The following is an 18,616-nucleotide window of genomic DNA, read 5'->3' on the forward strand; positions in this document are numbered from 1 at the left end:
GGATGGTATAAGAAGACAATTTTCTGCTCCCCAAACACCTCAGTAGAATGGAGTTGTGGAAAGGAAGAAAAAAACTATCTTGGATGCTGCTAGAACAATGATGATGGAAGCTAATCTACCTCATATCTACTGGAGAGAAGTAGTGAATACGACAATTTATACATTCAACAGAGTACATATCAAAGGAGAAACTGGTAAGACACCTTATGAACTATGGTTTAGCAATACACCTACAATTAAGTATTTCAAAAGATTTGGTAGTAAAGTTTATATTAGGAGAGATGATACTATTGGTAAGAGAGTCAGAAGACTCCTAGGTAGAATCATTCTGAAGATCGAATAATTGGGGATAAGAAAAATGGAGTGATGACAAGAAGAAGACTGACAACTAATGAGGTATATTTAATTTCACAAGTTGAACTGGTATTCGTAATTGAAGCATGTAAAGATGAACATTGGTTAAAAGCTATGGAAGAAGAACAAGATCAGATTGAGAAAAATAACACATGGATTTTGGTTCCTCGGCCTAAAAATAAAAATGTCATTGGAACAAAATGGGTTTTTAGGAATAAATTGAATGAGGATGGTCAAGTTATAAGGAATAAGGCTAGATTGGTTTGTAAAGGATATTCTTAGAAGGAAGGAATTGATATATCTATCAAGTACTATGTCCCTCAGATCCGAAAATAGAATCCTTCCAAGATGTCTCACAAAACCAATCAATGAAGCCCTAATGGCTCTGATACCATGTGATATTTTTCCAAGATCAAGGGCATAATGAAAAGCATAAAAGAGAGACAAAATAATGACAAGAACAAACTATATTCTCATCAATATGCAAATGATCAACTAGATTAACCAATACAATGAATATAGGCCTGCTTATATAGGCAAGGCCATATGGATGTACGAGGACACAATCATGAAATGTGGCTCAATGAGAAACACGGGTAGGTAAGAAATACTAGGCGTAGGTAGGAGAAATAATATAATATTCCACAAGAGGTGGATGACCCACCAAATGTGGAGTGTAACAGCAAAATAAGACCACAAAAGGTGGAATTTCTCCTACAAGCTATATCCCTATGTGCACACTTCCCTAAGTGTCTCAAATCCAAACTATGAAGAGATGCATTATCCTAAGTTAACTTAAGTAAAGTGTAATAATATCCATGATGAATATTTATTTACACCAACATGGACTTATAATGTAGACTTGTTATCATTCATTATTATGTACTTATTTGTTCATATAATTGACAAAATGAATTGATTTTACGAGAACTAGATTAGAGTAGGACATATACATACATATACATAAGCAAACATCAACTTATTTATATGGAATGAAGTTACATCAATTGACATGAAAAAATAACTATCAACATCAAAAACTATCATCATCAATTAGTGAACATAGGGCCAATGTACATAATCTATTTATTTAACAAAAGTAGATGAATAAAATGTTGTTTATGAAACCAAAATTATATCAATGCATGTATGTTCTTCTAGGGGTCCTACAAAAAAAAATGAATGTTCAAATGTCATTAAAAATATATATTTAAAAGTAAAGTTTAATTTAGACTACAAAAAGTTAAATGTATTTTATTCAGTCTAATGTACTCATCAAGTTGTATCTATGTCATCCATGTCATCAAGTTGTACTTGACATCTCAATACCAAACTTTCATTTTACCTATGTATATAAAAACAATATATATGTTAAAAGGACAGAGACAAAAATTTATCATAATTAAATTGAATTCTAGGACCTTATCTTGTATTACCATATAACAACAATAAAAGAATTGCACTAACCTAGTATTACAACTTTGATTAGCCAAAAGTTGTAAAATCCACAAGTTCAGTGTCATCCATGTTACATAAAGTTGTACTTGACACCTGAACACCAAATTAATTAGCTACATGTATAAGAATAAAGAATACATATATACATATAGAAAGTTCACACAATTAACACAAACTTACATGCATAAATTTGATTCAACCTAATGTACCATCTACATCCTCTCTCTTCTGTGATGTGTCTATGATTTCCTTGTGCTCTTCCATTGAAAGTGTCCATAATACCTTATTAGCAGGTCTCCCTTTGTATCTTTCTAATTTGATGTTTGTTGCCACCACCAAATGAGAATAGTGTATAATCTTCTTTTATGATTGGTAGTCTTCATAAGCTGGTAAGCCATTCCTTCTTGTTAGGTATTTGCATAGCCATGTTCCAACTACCACAATAGACCCAACTGGATATTGAAAACCATCACCATCTACTTGATGACATATCAACTTTTTCTTAGATTCTACACATCTAGCTAGCCAATACTTAATCTGCTAATCATTATCCTCAGGTGCAACAACACAACATACACATTTCCTGGAAAACAAAATTAAGTACATGTAGAAATAAAACTTGTTAGAATTTATAATTCAAATACAATCATAAATTATATGACAATACATAAATAATATAATTTAAATTTATAAACAAGAAATTGAATAAAATTACTAGGTTGTATGAGGTCTGAAACATGATCATAATATTTTGATGCAAATGCATGATCTAGGTCTTCATTTCTTCTAACATATTGATATTGTGTCTCACTAGGTGTTAAGGATTTTTGTTGTCATTCTTCAACCCATTCCGTATTCTCGCATTCTTCCCATTCACCTACAACACAAAATTGACAAAAAACATGCAAGCTCCCTAGTCCATATAGTCCAAGTGTTAGAATTAGAACTCTTAAATGAATTCCATCTAGCTGACCCATTGATTGTATCACAATCATATCTTGGGAGGATATTCTCCTCATCAACTAGCCAGAAGAAATGTCTGATTGTAGAGTTTTGACTTGATCTTGTGGGTAAAGTTGCACTACACCAATCCACAATTGCACTTGCATTTTTAAATTTAGCTTTTTCCTTGAATTTGAGTTGCTCTCTGCAAAGGGCTCTCTTAACACATGCATTGGCACCATCATGTTCTCTTTTCCCATGTCTAGCCTAAAAAAAAATCCACATGTGTTCGATATTAGTTTGATTATGTATCCTACTCAACCAATAAGACATTCTAGCATTATTGAATTGCCCTGTGCAATTATCTAACCATATTAGATGTTGTGTCATCTAAATTTCTCTCTCCCTCAAATTATCATAAAAGGTCTTGAAGCAATACTGGACAAACTCTGATGAGTTTAATTTATTATCACTCATATAGAAATGGTAGTCTCTCAAGATTTTACGATCTTCTTATGTACTATCAGGTGCATACCTATAGACAATATGAACAAAAAATGCTACTTGCACCAAATTTTAATATTGTGATTGGACCTCATCTTGTGGTGAAAGCGTGTAGTTCTCTGTAAAGTCAATGACCGAAAGTATACTACCAATAGGAAATGTATTCTTACATATTCGAAACTGACCATTGAGCCATCTAGCATTTTGCGAGTGTTTAACATATTTAGGTATGATCTTACTCTTCAATTCATTCATAAATGCATGAAGACTAAATTTTTTTAGTTCTTAGATCGCATCATCTTCCAACCTTTCCATCCTTCAATGGATACTCAACAGTTTTAAATATTTTTACATCAAGTAATTTTTTTCCAAAATCAATTGAAATATTTTCATGCAAACATTCATCCAACAATGTTTGAGATTGCCATGTATATCACATACACCAGAAACACATGCATTGGAAAGAAAATATTTCTCATTAGGTGGGTTGCAAAACAAACTTGATATAGACTCCTTTATAGTTTTAGGTGGCATATTTATACGACATTCTTGCAACATTCCATTACTATGCATGGTAACATGTATATATCAAAATACATCATAATGGTAATGAAATTGAACATGAGTTTTGCAACAACATGTGACTCTTTCCTTTTTAATCTGAACATACCAAGGTTTACACTTTTCAAAAGATCTCTGACTAATGCTAATAGTTAACACCTTATCATCCAAAAAAAATTTGTACAATTCAATTTGAGTCATATCCAAAAGGTGTTTTGGATGTGGATCATGAATTTTTAACCCAACTCTTAATTTAAGCACATCTCTAGCATTAGGTGATACTCTTGTATTATCATGCCAAAATTTTTCGATCAAAATTTTGACTTCACACTTCACCAGTAAGTTCCATATTAGACCTTGGTAGTCTACCACTAAAAGTCTACAAATTGTTTGTCGGATCACTTTCAAAGTTAAATCTTCTCTTTAAAACTCTTGACAAAGTTTTACAATGAATATTAAGATATCCACTTAAGTTAGTCATCATTCTTTTATCACAAGTTGTTTTGCTTACTAAAGCTATTGTTATTGCTTGTCATGCCGCATTCCTATCTTTAGAATGACTTTTCTTTCTCATTGTATCAAAGGCGCTAGCAATAGTCGATACAACTTGTTTTAAAGACTCGTCCTTCTTCTTGGGTTTCACATAAAAGCCTAACTTCTTCACCACTTTTTGCATTTTAGTCATTTTAATTAGTTGTAACATTAATTGACATTGAAACCCAAATTTCTTATTATAAAAAAATTATCTAAACAATCTATATGCATGTGTCCTAATCTGTCTCCATGAAACCAAGCCAGGATGATTATCTAGCACATCACTTTTAATTTAAAAATATTCATTCATTTCATTATCATTCAAACATGTTTCTTTTTCAATTGGTGTTTCCATGTCTACATCCACATTATTGATTTCAATTGCCGGTCAATTTTCAATTTCAATTGGGGTTTCAATTTCAGTTTCAATTTGAGTTTTACTTTCATTTGGGGTTTGATTTTCAATTAGGGTTTGATTTAATGAGTAACATGCTTCTACTAAATCACCAATTTGTTCATGAGAATAAACATGGGGTTGTGAAGACATACATGTATCCAATAATGGATTAGAAGATGCGTGCCTAAATTTGGTTCTACTGTGTTTTCTTCTTCAACGTTTATGGTATCCTCAATGTTCTCGTCTTCTGAAATGATTGTTGAACTTGAAGCTCCAACATTGTTCAATTGTTTAATTCTTGCTCTTCTTTCTCATTGACGTTTTGTCCCCTTCTTTCTATTTGTTGCATTTTCTTCAGCTATCAGAACCTTCCTTTGCCTCATTTTGCGTTGATTTGATCCCATGGATGCACCAAAATTTGAATTTGAATGGATCTCCTTGTCAAATCGATAACAAGACAAGAAAAGATAATTATTTAACAAAACATTCTCTCTGCAGATCAAACCTATTGGATAATGATTGAATAATCATTCAATCATTGAAATTTGTCCTTGTGGGCCAGTTTTTTGCCCAACGGACCTTTTAAGAAATGGGCACCCGTTATTTGAATGAAATGGGTGCTTGTTTTCTCATCGGGTACACATTTCTAAAAATGGGTGCCTATTTCGCTTTCAACGGTACAAAGCAAAATAGGCACCCATTTTTTTAATTTCAAATAACGGACCTGCCCGTTTCATAAAAGTTGGAGCAGGAACCAACCCTCTACCTTGGTTTTGGCTTTGGGTTAGGCTTGGTGGGACCAAGCCTGTGCTTGGACCTCCAAAAAAATGGCCAAGGCAAAAGAATATCAGATTTCTGCCTTGGCCTAATTTTTTGATGAAATGAAAACCCATTAGATTTCTCAGTGTCTTGATTTCAAAAATATAAATTTCATAGTGATAAGATTATTTTTACTATTTTTGCATTATTTATTCGTCAAGAGTGGTATGTAAACCTAAAATACTGAGGTTCGGTAAAACTTTAATAACATTTTTGTTTTTTTAGGCTTTTAGAAAAATGAATTATATGACATCAATCTACATACAATTATTTTGTAGATTAAAAAAAAATTAAAAATATGGAATTTTCATCAAATTATGGTGGTCATACACCGGATGTTTTGAAAATGTACTTTATTGTCAATTAAAAATTAACAAAAAAATATATATATTCAATAAAAAAATAAGAAAAAATATTTTCATCAATATTTGGTGTCTTAGGTATCATTTCTCAAGAGGATTTGCAAAACAACATTTATTTGCATCAAAAAATGGTGGTTGTACACATGTGTGGTATGGTCCTGAAACAAACATTTTGGAAAAGTGGTTCTTAAACATGCATACTAAAATGTGATTTCTACCATGTGGGTATTGAAATAAATTACATATTTGAAAAGTAGACTCTGAGCACTACATTTTCAATTACTGAAGTTTTTTAAGATTCAATCTCTAAGTGCCTCAAATTTTGACATCAATTGACAAAAAAATTGAAAAACAAAGAAAACACTTCCACTGTTTGCCCAAAAGTGGGAATCAACTTCTTGCAACCACCCCCTATCACCCCATACACGAATCTTACCACCGCAATCACTGGAAAGCTTCAGGACCAAAACTGCACTGCTTATCCTAAAATATTGGTAGTCTGTCACCAGATCCCAATAACTTCCAAATATCAAAATCCATGATTATCGGATAGGATTTACAAGGAGAGTTGCCATCAATGAGAACCCTAAACCATTAATCAAGCATCAATATCCACCAGATGAGTGTCAATTGCCAACAACTTTGTGGCCCCCACAACTCTTATGTCAAATTTTCTAGAAAGATAAATTTTGAAAACTTTATCAACATCTTGTTTTTACCAATTTGTGGCATGTATCATTCAAATACAAGATGATAATTAGTATATGATCATCCACAATCTTAATATAAGCACAATGATCTTTCTCACTCCTAATGAAATCCAATTTTAATTAAAAAGAATCAAACTTATTGTGTTACATCTTAGGTGACTATTTTAGACCATTCAATAACTATTTCAACCTACAAGCCAACTATTCATTTTTTTATAGTAAACCCATTAGGTTGTTGCATATCCTCTAGATCTCTATTAAATAAAGTAGTTTGGCATCCATTTTCTCAATCTCAAAATCATTAGTCATAGCAATATATAAAGAAATATAGAAGATAAGTTGTCAATAGAAGTAAAATTTTCACCAAAAGCAACCCCCCTCTCTCTAGGTGTAGCTCTTCATCACTAATTTAGCCTTGTACTACTCTAATTGACCATTTACATCAAATTTATTCTTTTACACCTACTTGTAACTAATATGATTTTTTCCCTTAATAGAAATAAAAATATCTGAAGTTTCACAATTATCCAAGGTCATCATCTCCTCTAGCATGGTTTTCATCAAACAGTCGCTTTCTTATAAACTGGGAGTCTTCTTGAAATATATATATTCATTATTGATACTCAATAAAGTAAATATGCAACAAAAATTTGGTGGACTATACTTGTGATTTCTTTATCTTGTGGACCTCTTCATGGTAGGATTAATGGGATCTATATTTTATTATGTGTGTGCATCCTATAGATCATCATATAAACTCTCAAGTAACCCTTGTTATTCTTCTCCTTCCTCCTAATCATTCTACTTGTTCTTCCACATGTGCATCTTACTACTTTTCTATTTTTTATATAATGTGCACTACTTAACTTTTTATTTCTTTTGATTTTTATTCACCTAAAAAACCTTAAACTCCCCAAAACTCACATCTCTTGAAAAATTAATATTCACAAATTTGGAGGATTCCAAAGCTTATTATTTTAATATTTTCAGTGTAATCAATAAAGTCACATTTCTAAGATTTTGGATCTATAGGAAAATTAATAAAATACTCACAACTAGATATCCTTAAATATGAAACTGAATTCCTTTTACCTTTTGACCCTTCATAAGGAGTTTTATCAACAAGATTCAAACAAGGAGATTGATTAATAAATTAACAAGTAGTACTTACAACCTCTACCTTAAGGCACTAATATAGTTGTGTACCATTAGTATACATCCACCTATTTTCCTCAAGGTTTCATTCATCCAATCTACTACCATATTTTCTTGGGGAGTTTAAGTTATGCTCTTCTACAAAAAAATACCTACAAGCTTATAAGATTAGGTGAATTCCCTAGAACAATATTCCCACCATTGTCAAATCTCAACACCCTTATCTCATAATCTTTTCTTTTTTACTAAGGCTTTACATTAATTAAAATTAGTAAAAGATTTGTATTTTGAATGTATAAAACAAATCCAAGTGTAATCTAACAAATCCAAGTGTAATCTAACATAATAATAAAATTTACCAATAGAACCAACATCCGCTAGACCAAACATATTCAAATTAATTATTTCTAATAATCACTTAGCTCTATTGCTTCTAATACGAAATGAAGATCTATTCTATTTTCTAAACACAATTCTTATAGAAATCATAGTTACCAATAGAATAATTAAAAAAGTTATCAACCAATATTTTTAACAATGGTCTTGAAGGATTTTTTATTTATGTGACTCAAACATTGGTCCTACAATATACATGCATTTTTAGTGCCAATTATATTAACAAAAATACAAAATGTGGAGGCATTCAACCTAAATAGAGTCCTAATCTAAGATCCTTGAGAAACCACCAAGTTCCCTTTTACGAACCTATAATTAGACTTGCCAAATATTACATGTATGCCAAAATCATTTAAGTTGGATATAAAAGTAAATTTCTAAAGATTTAGAATATAAAAAAATGATCGAAGTTTATCATTGGAATACAATTGTACCTTTCCTTTACCAACAATACACTTGGTACTATCGTTTATAAGAAAAAAAATCCTCAACCATAAGCTATATATGTATAAAACCACTCCCTATAATGAGTCATATGGTAGGAACAACCTAAGTCAATAAGTAAGCATCATCACTTATAGTGTTAGCAATAATAAATATAGCATTATTGGAAGAATCTAAACCCAGTTTTTTTCAATTTTGCATTTCTTCTTCACATGTCCTCCTTACTACTTTTCACAAGAATAATAGAAATTTCTTTAGACTTTAATATGTTTTTTTTCATATCCCCTTTAGGCCTTGATTTTTCTTTGGACCTTACCCATACATGCAAAGAATCTTCCAATCCTTAATTCATAGATTTTCTTTTCATTTTCTTTTCATTTTCTTTTAAAGTAGAGTAGCTATAAGATTTTCCATTTTTTTCCTACACCACTACCACTAATGATAACAATTAGATTTTCTCACGTATCAAGTAAATAGAAAATTAATAAGATGCACCAATCTCCTTTCAACTTAACATATATAAGAGTAAGATAACTTAAATTTACATTAAAAATGTTCAAATAGTTTGCAATAGAATCACTATTTTTCTATTTTCAATGATATAACTATCATTTGAGACATAATCTATTACTAAGACTTTTATCTTGATAGATACCACCTATCCTCTTCTACAAATTGTATGCAGTTGTCTCCCTAGAAAATATTCAAGAGGAAAAATATATATAAGATAGAAATTTGTGTGGTTCTTCATGTCTCCTTGTCTATCTTCGTGAGACATTTTAGAGGGCTTCATTTCTTATGAAATAGAAAATCACTTATTTATTTCTTCAAGGACATCTTCCATCTTCAACTTTCATACCTCGTATTTAATACCATTTAATTTCTCAATATCCATACAACAAATAAAAGTCATGGTTTTTAGTCATTTCTTTAAATTTACAAAACTACACAATGCAAAATTGTATATTGTAGCCAAAAAGTCTTCAACACTTTATAGAAAGGCATCCCTCTTAATGCAAAACTATTAGCTCTAATTGTAGGAAATAATAGAGATTATTTATATTCAAATCTCAACTCCACTATCTCCTACTCAGGTTCAAATTTTATTTCTTCAAATGACATTTTTGGCGCTTTAGTGCAGTAAGATCATAGGCATTGTCTTCTATAAATAGCTTACTGGGGGGAGTACTTGATAGATATATCAAGATTATTTTGTGACCCTCATCTTACAAACCTGGAAAGCACTATTGAGGAGATTTATGTCCTCTTTGATGTTAGCTCCCATAGAGTTGCATCATCATATTTAGATGTCATTAGGTTGCCTACATCTATTTCTATAGTGATAGATTTTGTATATATTCATGATTGACATATTTGACTTGATCATTAGTCATGTTGACATCCTTTGTAGAGTACCAATTTTTCATCAATATATTTGTCACACACATCGTGAGAACCATACATTTGTGGTTCCTATACTTGAATCTTGCATGGTACCTCATTCATTTTATCAATATTTGTCACAATTTGGTATTGGTTTATACATCATTGAGTAGCATTTGGAAGGTTTGTCTTTATTTTTGGATCTTATTCTACATTCATTCCCACGAGGTTTTGATTTGTCATTTTTAAAGCTAGGCATGGAATTGTTGGTTTGATTGTGACACCTCTTGACACCATCATGGCATCATCAGTCCTTGATTAGTGGTAGTTAGGTGCCACCTATTTCTTAGTTAGACTAAGCTAACTTACCTTTTGATTAGGAGTGATTTAGAGTTAAAATTTTAAAGGTTGTATAACAAGCTATATTTTAATATAAGTTAATTAAAATATAGCTTATTAGGTTGTCATATAACCCTAGTTGCAAAGGCACTTTGTCTTGACCAACCCTTTGAAAAAATATTTAAAAAATAAAAAAGGAATCACCTAAGATGTAAATTATGAACTCTTTCTTATTGCATCAAATTGAAATGTGTTGCTATAGATTGTTTTGTAGGATTATCGAACTCTTGATTTCTAGGCCAAGAGATGATTAGAATGTATTCAATGAATGCATTTAAATACAAAAAATGTAATATGAAATTGTACTAAAAGTATGTTTATTCAACTCAAGGTAGAAGGGTAAAGGAGGCAAATCAACTAAATTTAAATTTTGAATTGGAAAGGGACAAGTTTGCAACCATGAAGTTGTCCTTGCATTCATAAACTTGTCTTGGGACAGAACAATGGTTAGATCCAGGAGGCAAACAGCTAAATGAAAGTAGGTACATATATACATGTGATAATAAGACAAATGCGATAAATGTAATTAGTGTATGTAAATCAATATGATAGAACTAGACGTCTAAGAATATATATACAATGATGAATAAATAGAAGCATAAACCTTATTTCATGCAATATTATGTCATTTATTATAGACATAATTACTTGGATAATATGTTACAGAAATAAGAGCAACAAATAGTGTTGCCAAATTAAAAAAGAGGAGATGAACCAGCCCCAAATTACATATCAACAAGTATAAATAGCAATTTTCAACCCTTACAAACAACTGAATGCACAACCCTGAACATAACAGCAGTCTAAACAAAAAGCAAATTTGAACCAACATACACTGTATCAGAATGAAGATCTCAAAAAAAATCTTTGAATCTCATCAGAACTTGAACATCCAACCACATATTTACTAGTATACTTTTATTAAAAATATATATGTAAAGTATGCCGACAGATATCTTCTAATAGAAAAGAACTGTTGTAAAATAAATGTTCTTCTAAAATACTAAACACCAAGAATACAATTCATACAAAAAGTTGTGAATCTAGTTGGAGACAAGTGACGTAAAATAACACATCCACAAAAACTGAAACATGACATATTCCATGCATTTACCCGTCATTTGCATGTCAAATTGTTTCAAAAATGAATTTTTGTTTACAGACATTTTAATGTCATTGTAGATGCCTCTCAGCATAACTCTCAACATAATGACATTACACCTTCCCAAATACAAAACCTTATTTGAATATATGCTACAAACGGCCTCCCACCTTAACATGCAATCCACTTTTCCAAAAAAAACTACGTGGCTAAACCTAGACCAACCTCCCGTTTGTGTTATCTTCTCTCCCCTCTTAAAATGCAGAGGCATGTGCAGAGGGAAGAAGTAAAGGAAGGATGGATCAAGTGGTGAGAAACAGAGAAGTGGTACTACTTTCCTATTCCAGTGAAGGGCCTGTCACAGAGGACAATCTGAAAATCAGAGAAACCCAACTGAACTTAAATGCATGTAAAGAAGGGGAAGTTGTTGTGAAGAATACGTGGGCCTCAGTGGATCCATATCTCAGATGGCTTATGAAAGAACCCAACACGGCACTCTATATGGACAGCTTCAAATTAGATCAGGTTTTCTGCTTCTGAGTTCTTGGCCTTATCTGATTGATTTCAATGTTTTATGCAATTGTTTTGAAGTTTTAAATATCAATACTGTACAATTTACTGTGTTTTTTACAGACCATCACTGCACTCATGGTTGGAAAAGTAGTTCTTTCGGCCAATCCTGAGTTTAAAGTGGGTGATGTGGTCACTGGGGTGTATGAAGTGTCTGACTACAGCATAGTAGGAGGATCAAAATTAAGAAAAATTGACACCAATCTGGCTAAACCTTCTGATTATTTGGGGCCTCTCGGTACTCATCTACTGTTTCATTGAAGTAATGTTTTTAGTTCTGTTAAAAGATAATTTGAAAAAGAAATTCAATAAAGAAGTAAAAATTTATCAAACAAGAACAATAGTCTTTACTGAAAAGGCAATAGCCTTTGTCCGATTATACAACATAGAAAATACACAACATATTTCCAACTATCATTGGGATTGAAGGTTTTTTTTGTGGAACTGAACAGGCATGATAGGGTTGACTGCTTGGGTGGGTTTACTGCTAATTGGAGAGCCTAAACCTGGAGATGAGGTGCTAGTTTCTGCTGCAGCAGGGGCAACGGGACTTATAGTGGGACAGTTGGCTAAAATCAAAGGGTGTCGTGTTGTTGGTAGTGTTGGTACTGATCAAAAGGTGATTTTTACTGTTCTTTTGTGATTCTTTCTTAATTTTTTCGTCTTATGATGGATTACAGATTGTCATCCAAAATGCTGATGAAAAATTTTTACTACTACAATAATGCTGACAATCAAATCCACAAACAACTGCAATAATTCTTAGCCTGTTTGAAATAGTATAATTTTAAAAGTCCTTCCAAGATCTGTTTGATGCTTATAATTTGAGATTTTCAGATATACTAAAATAATTTTGGTATATTTTGCCTATATCTTTGTAATTCAGAAGCTTCAAAGCAAATGTGGTGTAGCTGCTATATCATGTGCAAATTTGATTTTTTTTTTTGGTTTAATTTGGTTATGGATGGCTTCATCTACCAGTGTTCTGGTTTCCATCTAACTTTGACTCTAATCTTCACATGCCTCAGTTGAAGGCTGATAGTACTTTTGTGATATTAAAAGTTTTATCATCTTAACTTTTTGGTTCTAATGAAGAATGAATGCTATAGATAGGTTGAATGCCATGTTTACCACACTTCTATAAGAAAGTGCTTGCTCTTAACTCCAATTCTAACATTTCATTCAGGCTTTCTAACTCCAAACCACCCTAACCTATAAAGTATATCCATTGGATTTACCAATTGTATTCTATTGACAGGTGAAGATGTTGAAAGAAGAATTTGGATTTGATGATGCCTTCAATTACAAGACAGAGACAGATTTGGATGCAACACTGTCCAAGTAAGTTAAATAAGTAAAGTAGACACGATGCATAGGTAGATTTTATTCCTCTTTCCTTGAATGACTTGTGACTCCTGATTAGGTACTTTCCAAGAGGAATAGACATTTACTTTGAAAATGTGGGAGGGCAAATGCTAGAGGCTGTTCTCAACCACATCAATATGAATGCTAGGATCCCTCTATGTGGAATGATCTCTCAATATAACCAAGTAAGGAAAACTTATAACTTATTTCTGTGATTTGTAGTAGATTAGAAAGCAGTCTATGGAGAGTACTAATCCATGCTCTATGGAGAATGAGAATGCTAATGCCATGGATAAATCTCATTGCAGGATTGGAAGGAAAGTTATGGAGTGAGAAACATTTTTACCTTGACAGGAAAATGTGCGAAAATGCAAGGCTTCCTTGTACATCAGCATTTCCATCGTATGGAGGAATTTGCAAAGGAGGTGGGAGGGTATATGCAACAAGGTAAAATCAAATTCAGAGAAGATGTGACACAGGGAATAGAGAACTTCTTGGAAGCATTCAATTCTCTGTTTACTGGGGGAAATACAGGAAAAGCTCTTGTTCAATTCAAAGCCGACTAATAAGAAAGAACAGTGTGTTTTTCTCATCTGGAAATGTGATCAGAACTTTCCGGAAAGCTTTCTATCACACTGGAAAATTTGTATAGGAGAATGAAACTTTCTGTGTGCTATATAAGTTTCTAATATTATCTTTTATTTGAATTAGAGGAATTGGTATTTTTAGCCCTGAATAAGAAGAAATATCTCCTAAGATCCTATCGAGATCAAAACAGAGATTTTTTTTTATCAGCAAACGACCAAGCCAAAAAGATTAATATTAAATGGAAGTTTGCAGAAATACAAAAAAAATAAAATTAACAGTTTGATTGCCCTTCTGGGCCTACGATTTTTGGATATAACCATCATAAAATCCACCAATAATCGGAGTTCAACATAAACTTGATAAACACCCTATCTACACCAGAAGTCTAAAATTATCAACACTACATATTGATGCAAATTTCCAGCAAAAACTAAACAAAAATCAAAATCTGCAAGCAACTTCGTATCAACCCACACCTAGGATGATACCCAGGGTGGGAAGAGAATTGTGCTGCGCCACAACCACTACGCCCTCTTTGTCCACTGCAACGAACTTTTAAAAAGATTGTAACCAAAAGAAAAAAATTGGACAGACCATCATAATTTATATAAAATTATTTTATATATATATATATATAAAGTAAGTGCTATCATTAATGGGAATAGCTCCCTATATTGCATTTGATATATATATATATATATATATATATATATATATATATATATATATATATATATATATATATATATATTCTTTTATGTTATTTTTTATGTGAATATTTTGTTTTATATTAATGTATCTTATTTTAATATTTTCTTAATAATTTCAAAATATAATCATTGAATTAAAAAAATGTTTAATATATATTTAAATTAGAGGGTGGGTTTTTCAATATTATAATTATACTAGTATATTTATATTCTAAAAAATATATGCATAAAATAAAGCGCAAAGATATCACATAATTGTCTTGCATGTTTATTAGTTGTCAAGAAGGACATGGAGCTGAATAATGCTGCAATCTTTTACTCTCATTAAACATGTAACAGTTTCATATATTTAGAGACAAGTGGCAATGATTCTATTTTTTTGTTTAGTAATTGAGACTTTTTTAATCAGTTAGACAATATCAAAAGCTCCAAAACCAACATCCTAGAAGAAAGAAGTAATTTATCTTACTCAATAAATCAACAAAGTTCATGTCCCTCGTTATTTTATTTTTTTGGCATTGAAGTATCTTGTCATTCATCAATATGGGTGTTAAATACAATTCTTTATCATTTTCCAGAATCCAATTGAAGCATGTTTGCTAGAGAATTTGCCTACTTAAAACAATATTTTCATTCATAGAAATCCAATTTTTAAAGTAATGCCTAAACTAATTTTATAGAATAAGATAAAAAAAATTTATCAAGAAATTTGGTCTTTAGGGGTTATACCCATAATAATATGGATAAAATAGCATGATTAAGGCTGCTACAAGATGGAGGGACTAAAATAAACACAATATATCATACCCATAAATAGAGGTGCGCAATTTAATTAAAATTGAAGATATCTCTATTTTTAGAATGAGAATGTAGGTGCATATTATAGAAGATGTCATTGTCTTTGCTAGCCATAAATAATTGTCTTTGCTACCCGTGAATAGAGGTGCACAATTTAATTAAAATTGAAGATATCTCTATTTTTTGAATGAGAATGTAGGTGCATATTATAGAAGATGTCATTGTCTTTGCTGGAAAGTCTTTTTTCTTTTTCACCACTTTGTTTCTATCATTTCTACTTTCTTCCTTATGTGTTTTTTGGTAGGATGGGTAGACTAGAAGTAGCAAAGCTTTTCTTATACTTATTTATGAATAGTTATTAACCAATTTCAAACATCAATTTAAGAAGAATTTTGTTGTGACGAATTATTTTCCAAGTGCTTAAACTCATGTAAAGTCTCATGCTCACTTGTAAACCTCTCAAAGATGTAATGATGAGGAGAAACTTCATTTCACCATGTGGTGGGATGATTTGATTTAACTTTGGTGTTAAAACATTTTGTAGTCGTGTTCAATTTTATAGCATATTCTGCAATGAAATAGAAATTTCTCATAATTGAAATGCTAAGTGTTGCAATTATTGTCATTGATATCAAAGATTGGTGTTGTCTCTGAAATTATTATCATTAATGTCAAATGTTGTATGTTGTATAGGATGAACAATTTTGGATCCTTCTATTGAAGAGCATTGTTGTAGTTGTTATGGTTTAAGCTTTCCTATTATGGTTATCATTTTTCTCATCCAAAAACCCTAAAACAACAATTTCCCTAGTTACTTTATGTTATATTTCTCTATTGATTGGCTCTACCTTGTGCCCAATCATTTTAATGCAAGCCAAAATAATGTTAGAGTCGTGAAGTTGCATAATCATGCCACCTCTTAATAGAGTGCAAGAAAATATTCTTCCTTAATTCTGCATGTTCACTCTGTTGGCAATTGACACTCATCCAGTGGCTTCTAATGCTTGATTAATTGTTTAGGGTTGTCATTGATGGCAACTCTTCATGATATTCCCATTCGGTAATCACGGATCTTGATATCCGGAAGTGGATGTCAACTGGTAGCCAATTAACCAGTATTTCAGGTTGAACGTAGCAGTTTGGTCCGGAAGCTTTCCGGTGATTGTGGTGTCATGAAACATGTATAGGATGATTGGGCCGACATAGAGACAACATTTTATCATCAATTTGGTGATCTTCATTTATCTTTGGTGATTCGGTCAAGCTGAATGATCTATTTGTGATTGTGGATATGTAAGATTGATGTAGATGATTTTTTTTATGTATGGTATGATTGTATGCGAGTGAGTGGTGATCAATAATCCTTTGTAGAACAGTTTCACATGCACATTCTTGATCTAGTAGCTAACTGAGGCAGAGAACAAGGCAGAACAACAGAGGTGATATAGTCAGTGTATTTGGCACTTAACTAGAACTCATCCAGGCATTGTAGATGCTATTTTGGAGTTCATTTGTTGTAATTCATCATTGTAATTAATCAATAAGGCAGTGAGCCTTCTAGGGTTGTAGCCCCTATTGTAAATGAGTTGTAAGCTCTAGGTAGTGTGCCTGAATGCAAGCGCATTCCCCATTTTGTAATATTATTTTGCTACTAGTCATAGTGGAATAATATTGTGGGTTCAAATCCCACCGTGGTTTTTCCCATTTGGGTTTCCACATAAAAATTTCAATGTTATGATTTTGTGGTTGGTTACTTTGTCTTTCTGCATTCCAGTTTCATGTTTATGCTTCCGGTGGTTTAAAGTTAAGTCAGAAAATATATCAATCAGTAGATCACTGCTTCACCCCCCTCTCAGTGATACCTGATTCCAACAATTAGTATCAAAGCCTAGTTCCTCTAAGGAAGCCTAACCACTTGAGGAAGGTCCGGGAGATTGAATCAATAGATTCTGGTTTTTAGAGACAGCTTAGTGTGGCACTTGAGGATCTTGATGTAGCAAGAAATGAGATCAGTTCCTTGAAGAGAAACCTGAATGTTGTTGATGACTTCATTAATGACTTGAAGGAACAAGTGGACACTTCAAGAGATAAGATGAAGGAATTGATGGACAAGTTGAAGGAGAAAGAAGATCAAATCATGGAAAATCGGGGTAAAGCTGATGAAGTTGACAAGCTTGAGAAAGTGAATGCTGCATTGAAGAATGAGATACAATTCATTACGATGAGGCTAACTAAGGAGATTGAGGACCGGAAGAAGAATGAAGAGAATTTGACTCAATCATTGAAGGAAAGAGCAGATGAATGCTTTAGGCTTACCTATGAGAATGATCAATTGAAGCTGGAGTTGACGCAATCAAGGAATAATGGTCAAGAAATTGAAAGACAGATTGTTTCCCTAAGAGATGAACTTGCTACTACAAATGAATACAAAGACAAATTCAATTCTAGCTCAGCAAGGTTTGATGAGATGCTAGAAAGTCAGAGACATGGAAAGGACACGCGAGGACTTGGATTTGAGAAAGGAGAATCCTTCGAATCTAGACAAAGCAATGCAAAACCAAATCAGAAGAAGAGCAAGAATCCTCCGGTAAGACAACCTAATTCTCATAAATTCAATGGTAGATTCTTTACTTGCAATAAATTTGGTCATATGGCGAATCAATGCAGAAGAAGGATGAATAATGAAATGAATAATATGAACAATGGACCTACCTTTATTGATCAATGTTTCATATGTAATAATTTTGGTCACAAGTCAAACATGTGCAGAGCAATAATGAATAACTTTCAAAACAAGAGATGCCATGCTTGTGGAATATTTGGACATATTTCTAACCAATGCAGGATGAGACCAAATCAAATGAACTTCATACCTATGCAAAATGTTGTTTGTCATGCATGCAATAAAACTGGTCACATTGCAAAATATTGCAGAAGCAAAAAGAGTGCTTTGGTAGACAAGAACAAATCAAATGAGAAGGGAAAGGCAAAGGTAGAGGATATCAGAGACAAGCATGAGAAGATGTGGGTCAGAAAAGATGAATTTAAAGAAGACAATGGATCTG

General features: G+C 32.1%; 1 protein-coding gene across 1 annotated transcript; it reads left to right on the forward strand.

The window, feature by feature from the left end:
- Nucleotides 1–11,696: 11,696 nt before the first annotated feature.
- Nucleotides 11,697–14,165, forward strand: LOC131042964 (uncharacterized). Its single transcript, XM_057976311.2, has 6 exons — nucleotides 11,697–12,045; nucleotides 12,154–12,328; nucleotides 12,543–12,709; nucleotides 13,349–13,431; nucleotides 13,514–13,640; nucleotides 13,764–14,165. The coding sequence occupies exons 1-6, from the start codon at nucleotides 11,818–11,820 to the stop codon at nucleotides 14,019–14,021; spliced, it is 1,038 nt and encodes a 345-aa protein (XP_057832294.1). The 5' UTR covers nucleotides 11,697–11,817; the 3' UTR covers nucleotides 14,022–14,165.
- Nucleotides 14,166–18,616: the final 4,451 nt, after the last annotated feature.

The sequence above is a fragment of the Cryptomeria japonica genome, chromosome 4 (assembly GCF_030272615.1).
Source record: "Cryptomeria japonica chromosome 4, Sugi_1.0, whole genome shotgun sequence".
NCBI classification, from domain to species: Eukaryota; Viridiplantae; Streptophyta; class Pinopsida; order Cupressales; family Cupressaceae; genus Cryptomeria; species Cryptomeria japonica.

What these genes read in the sequence shown, in the direction of transcription:
- LOC131042964 (XM_057976311.2), top strand. Translation starts at nt 11,818, where the DNA reads ATGGATCAAGTGGTGAGAAACAGAGAAGTGGTACTACTTTCCTATTCC. An exon ending in TGATTATTTGGGGCCTCTCG is followed by an intron (nt 12,329 to 12,542) that starts GTACTCATCTAC and finishes GGAACTGAACAG; the next exon opens with GCATGATAGGGTTGACTGCT. An exon ending in TGATCTCTCAATATAACCAA is followed by an intron (nt 13,641 to 13,763) that starts GTAAGGAAAACT and finishes ATCTCATTGCAG; the next exon opens with GATTGGAAGGAAAGTTATGG.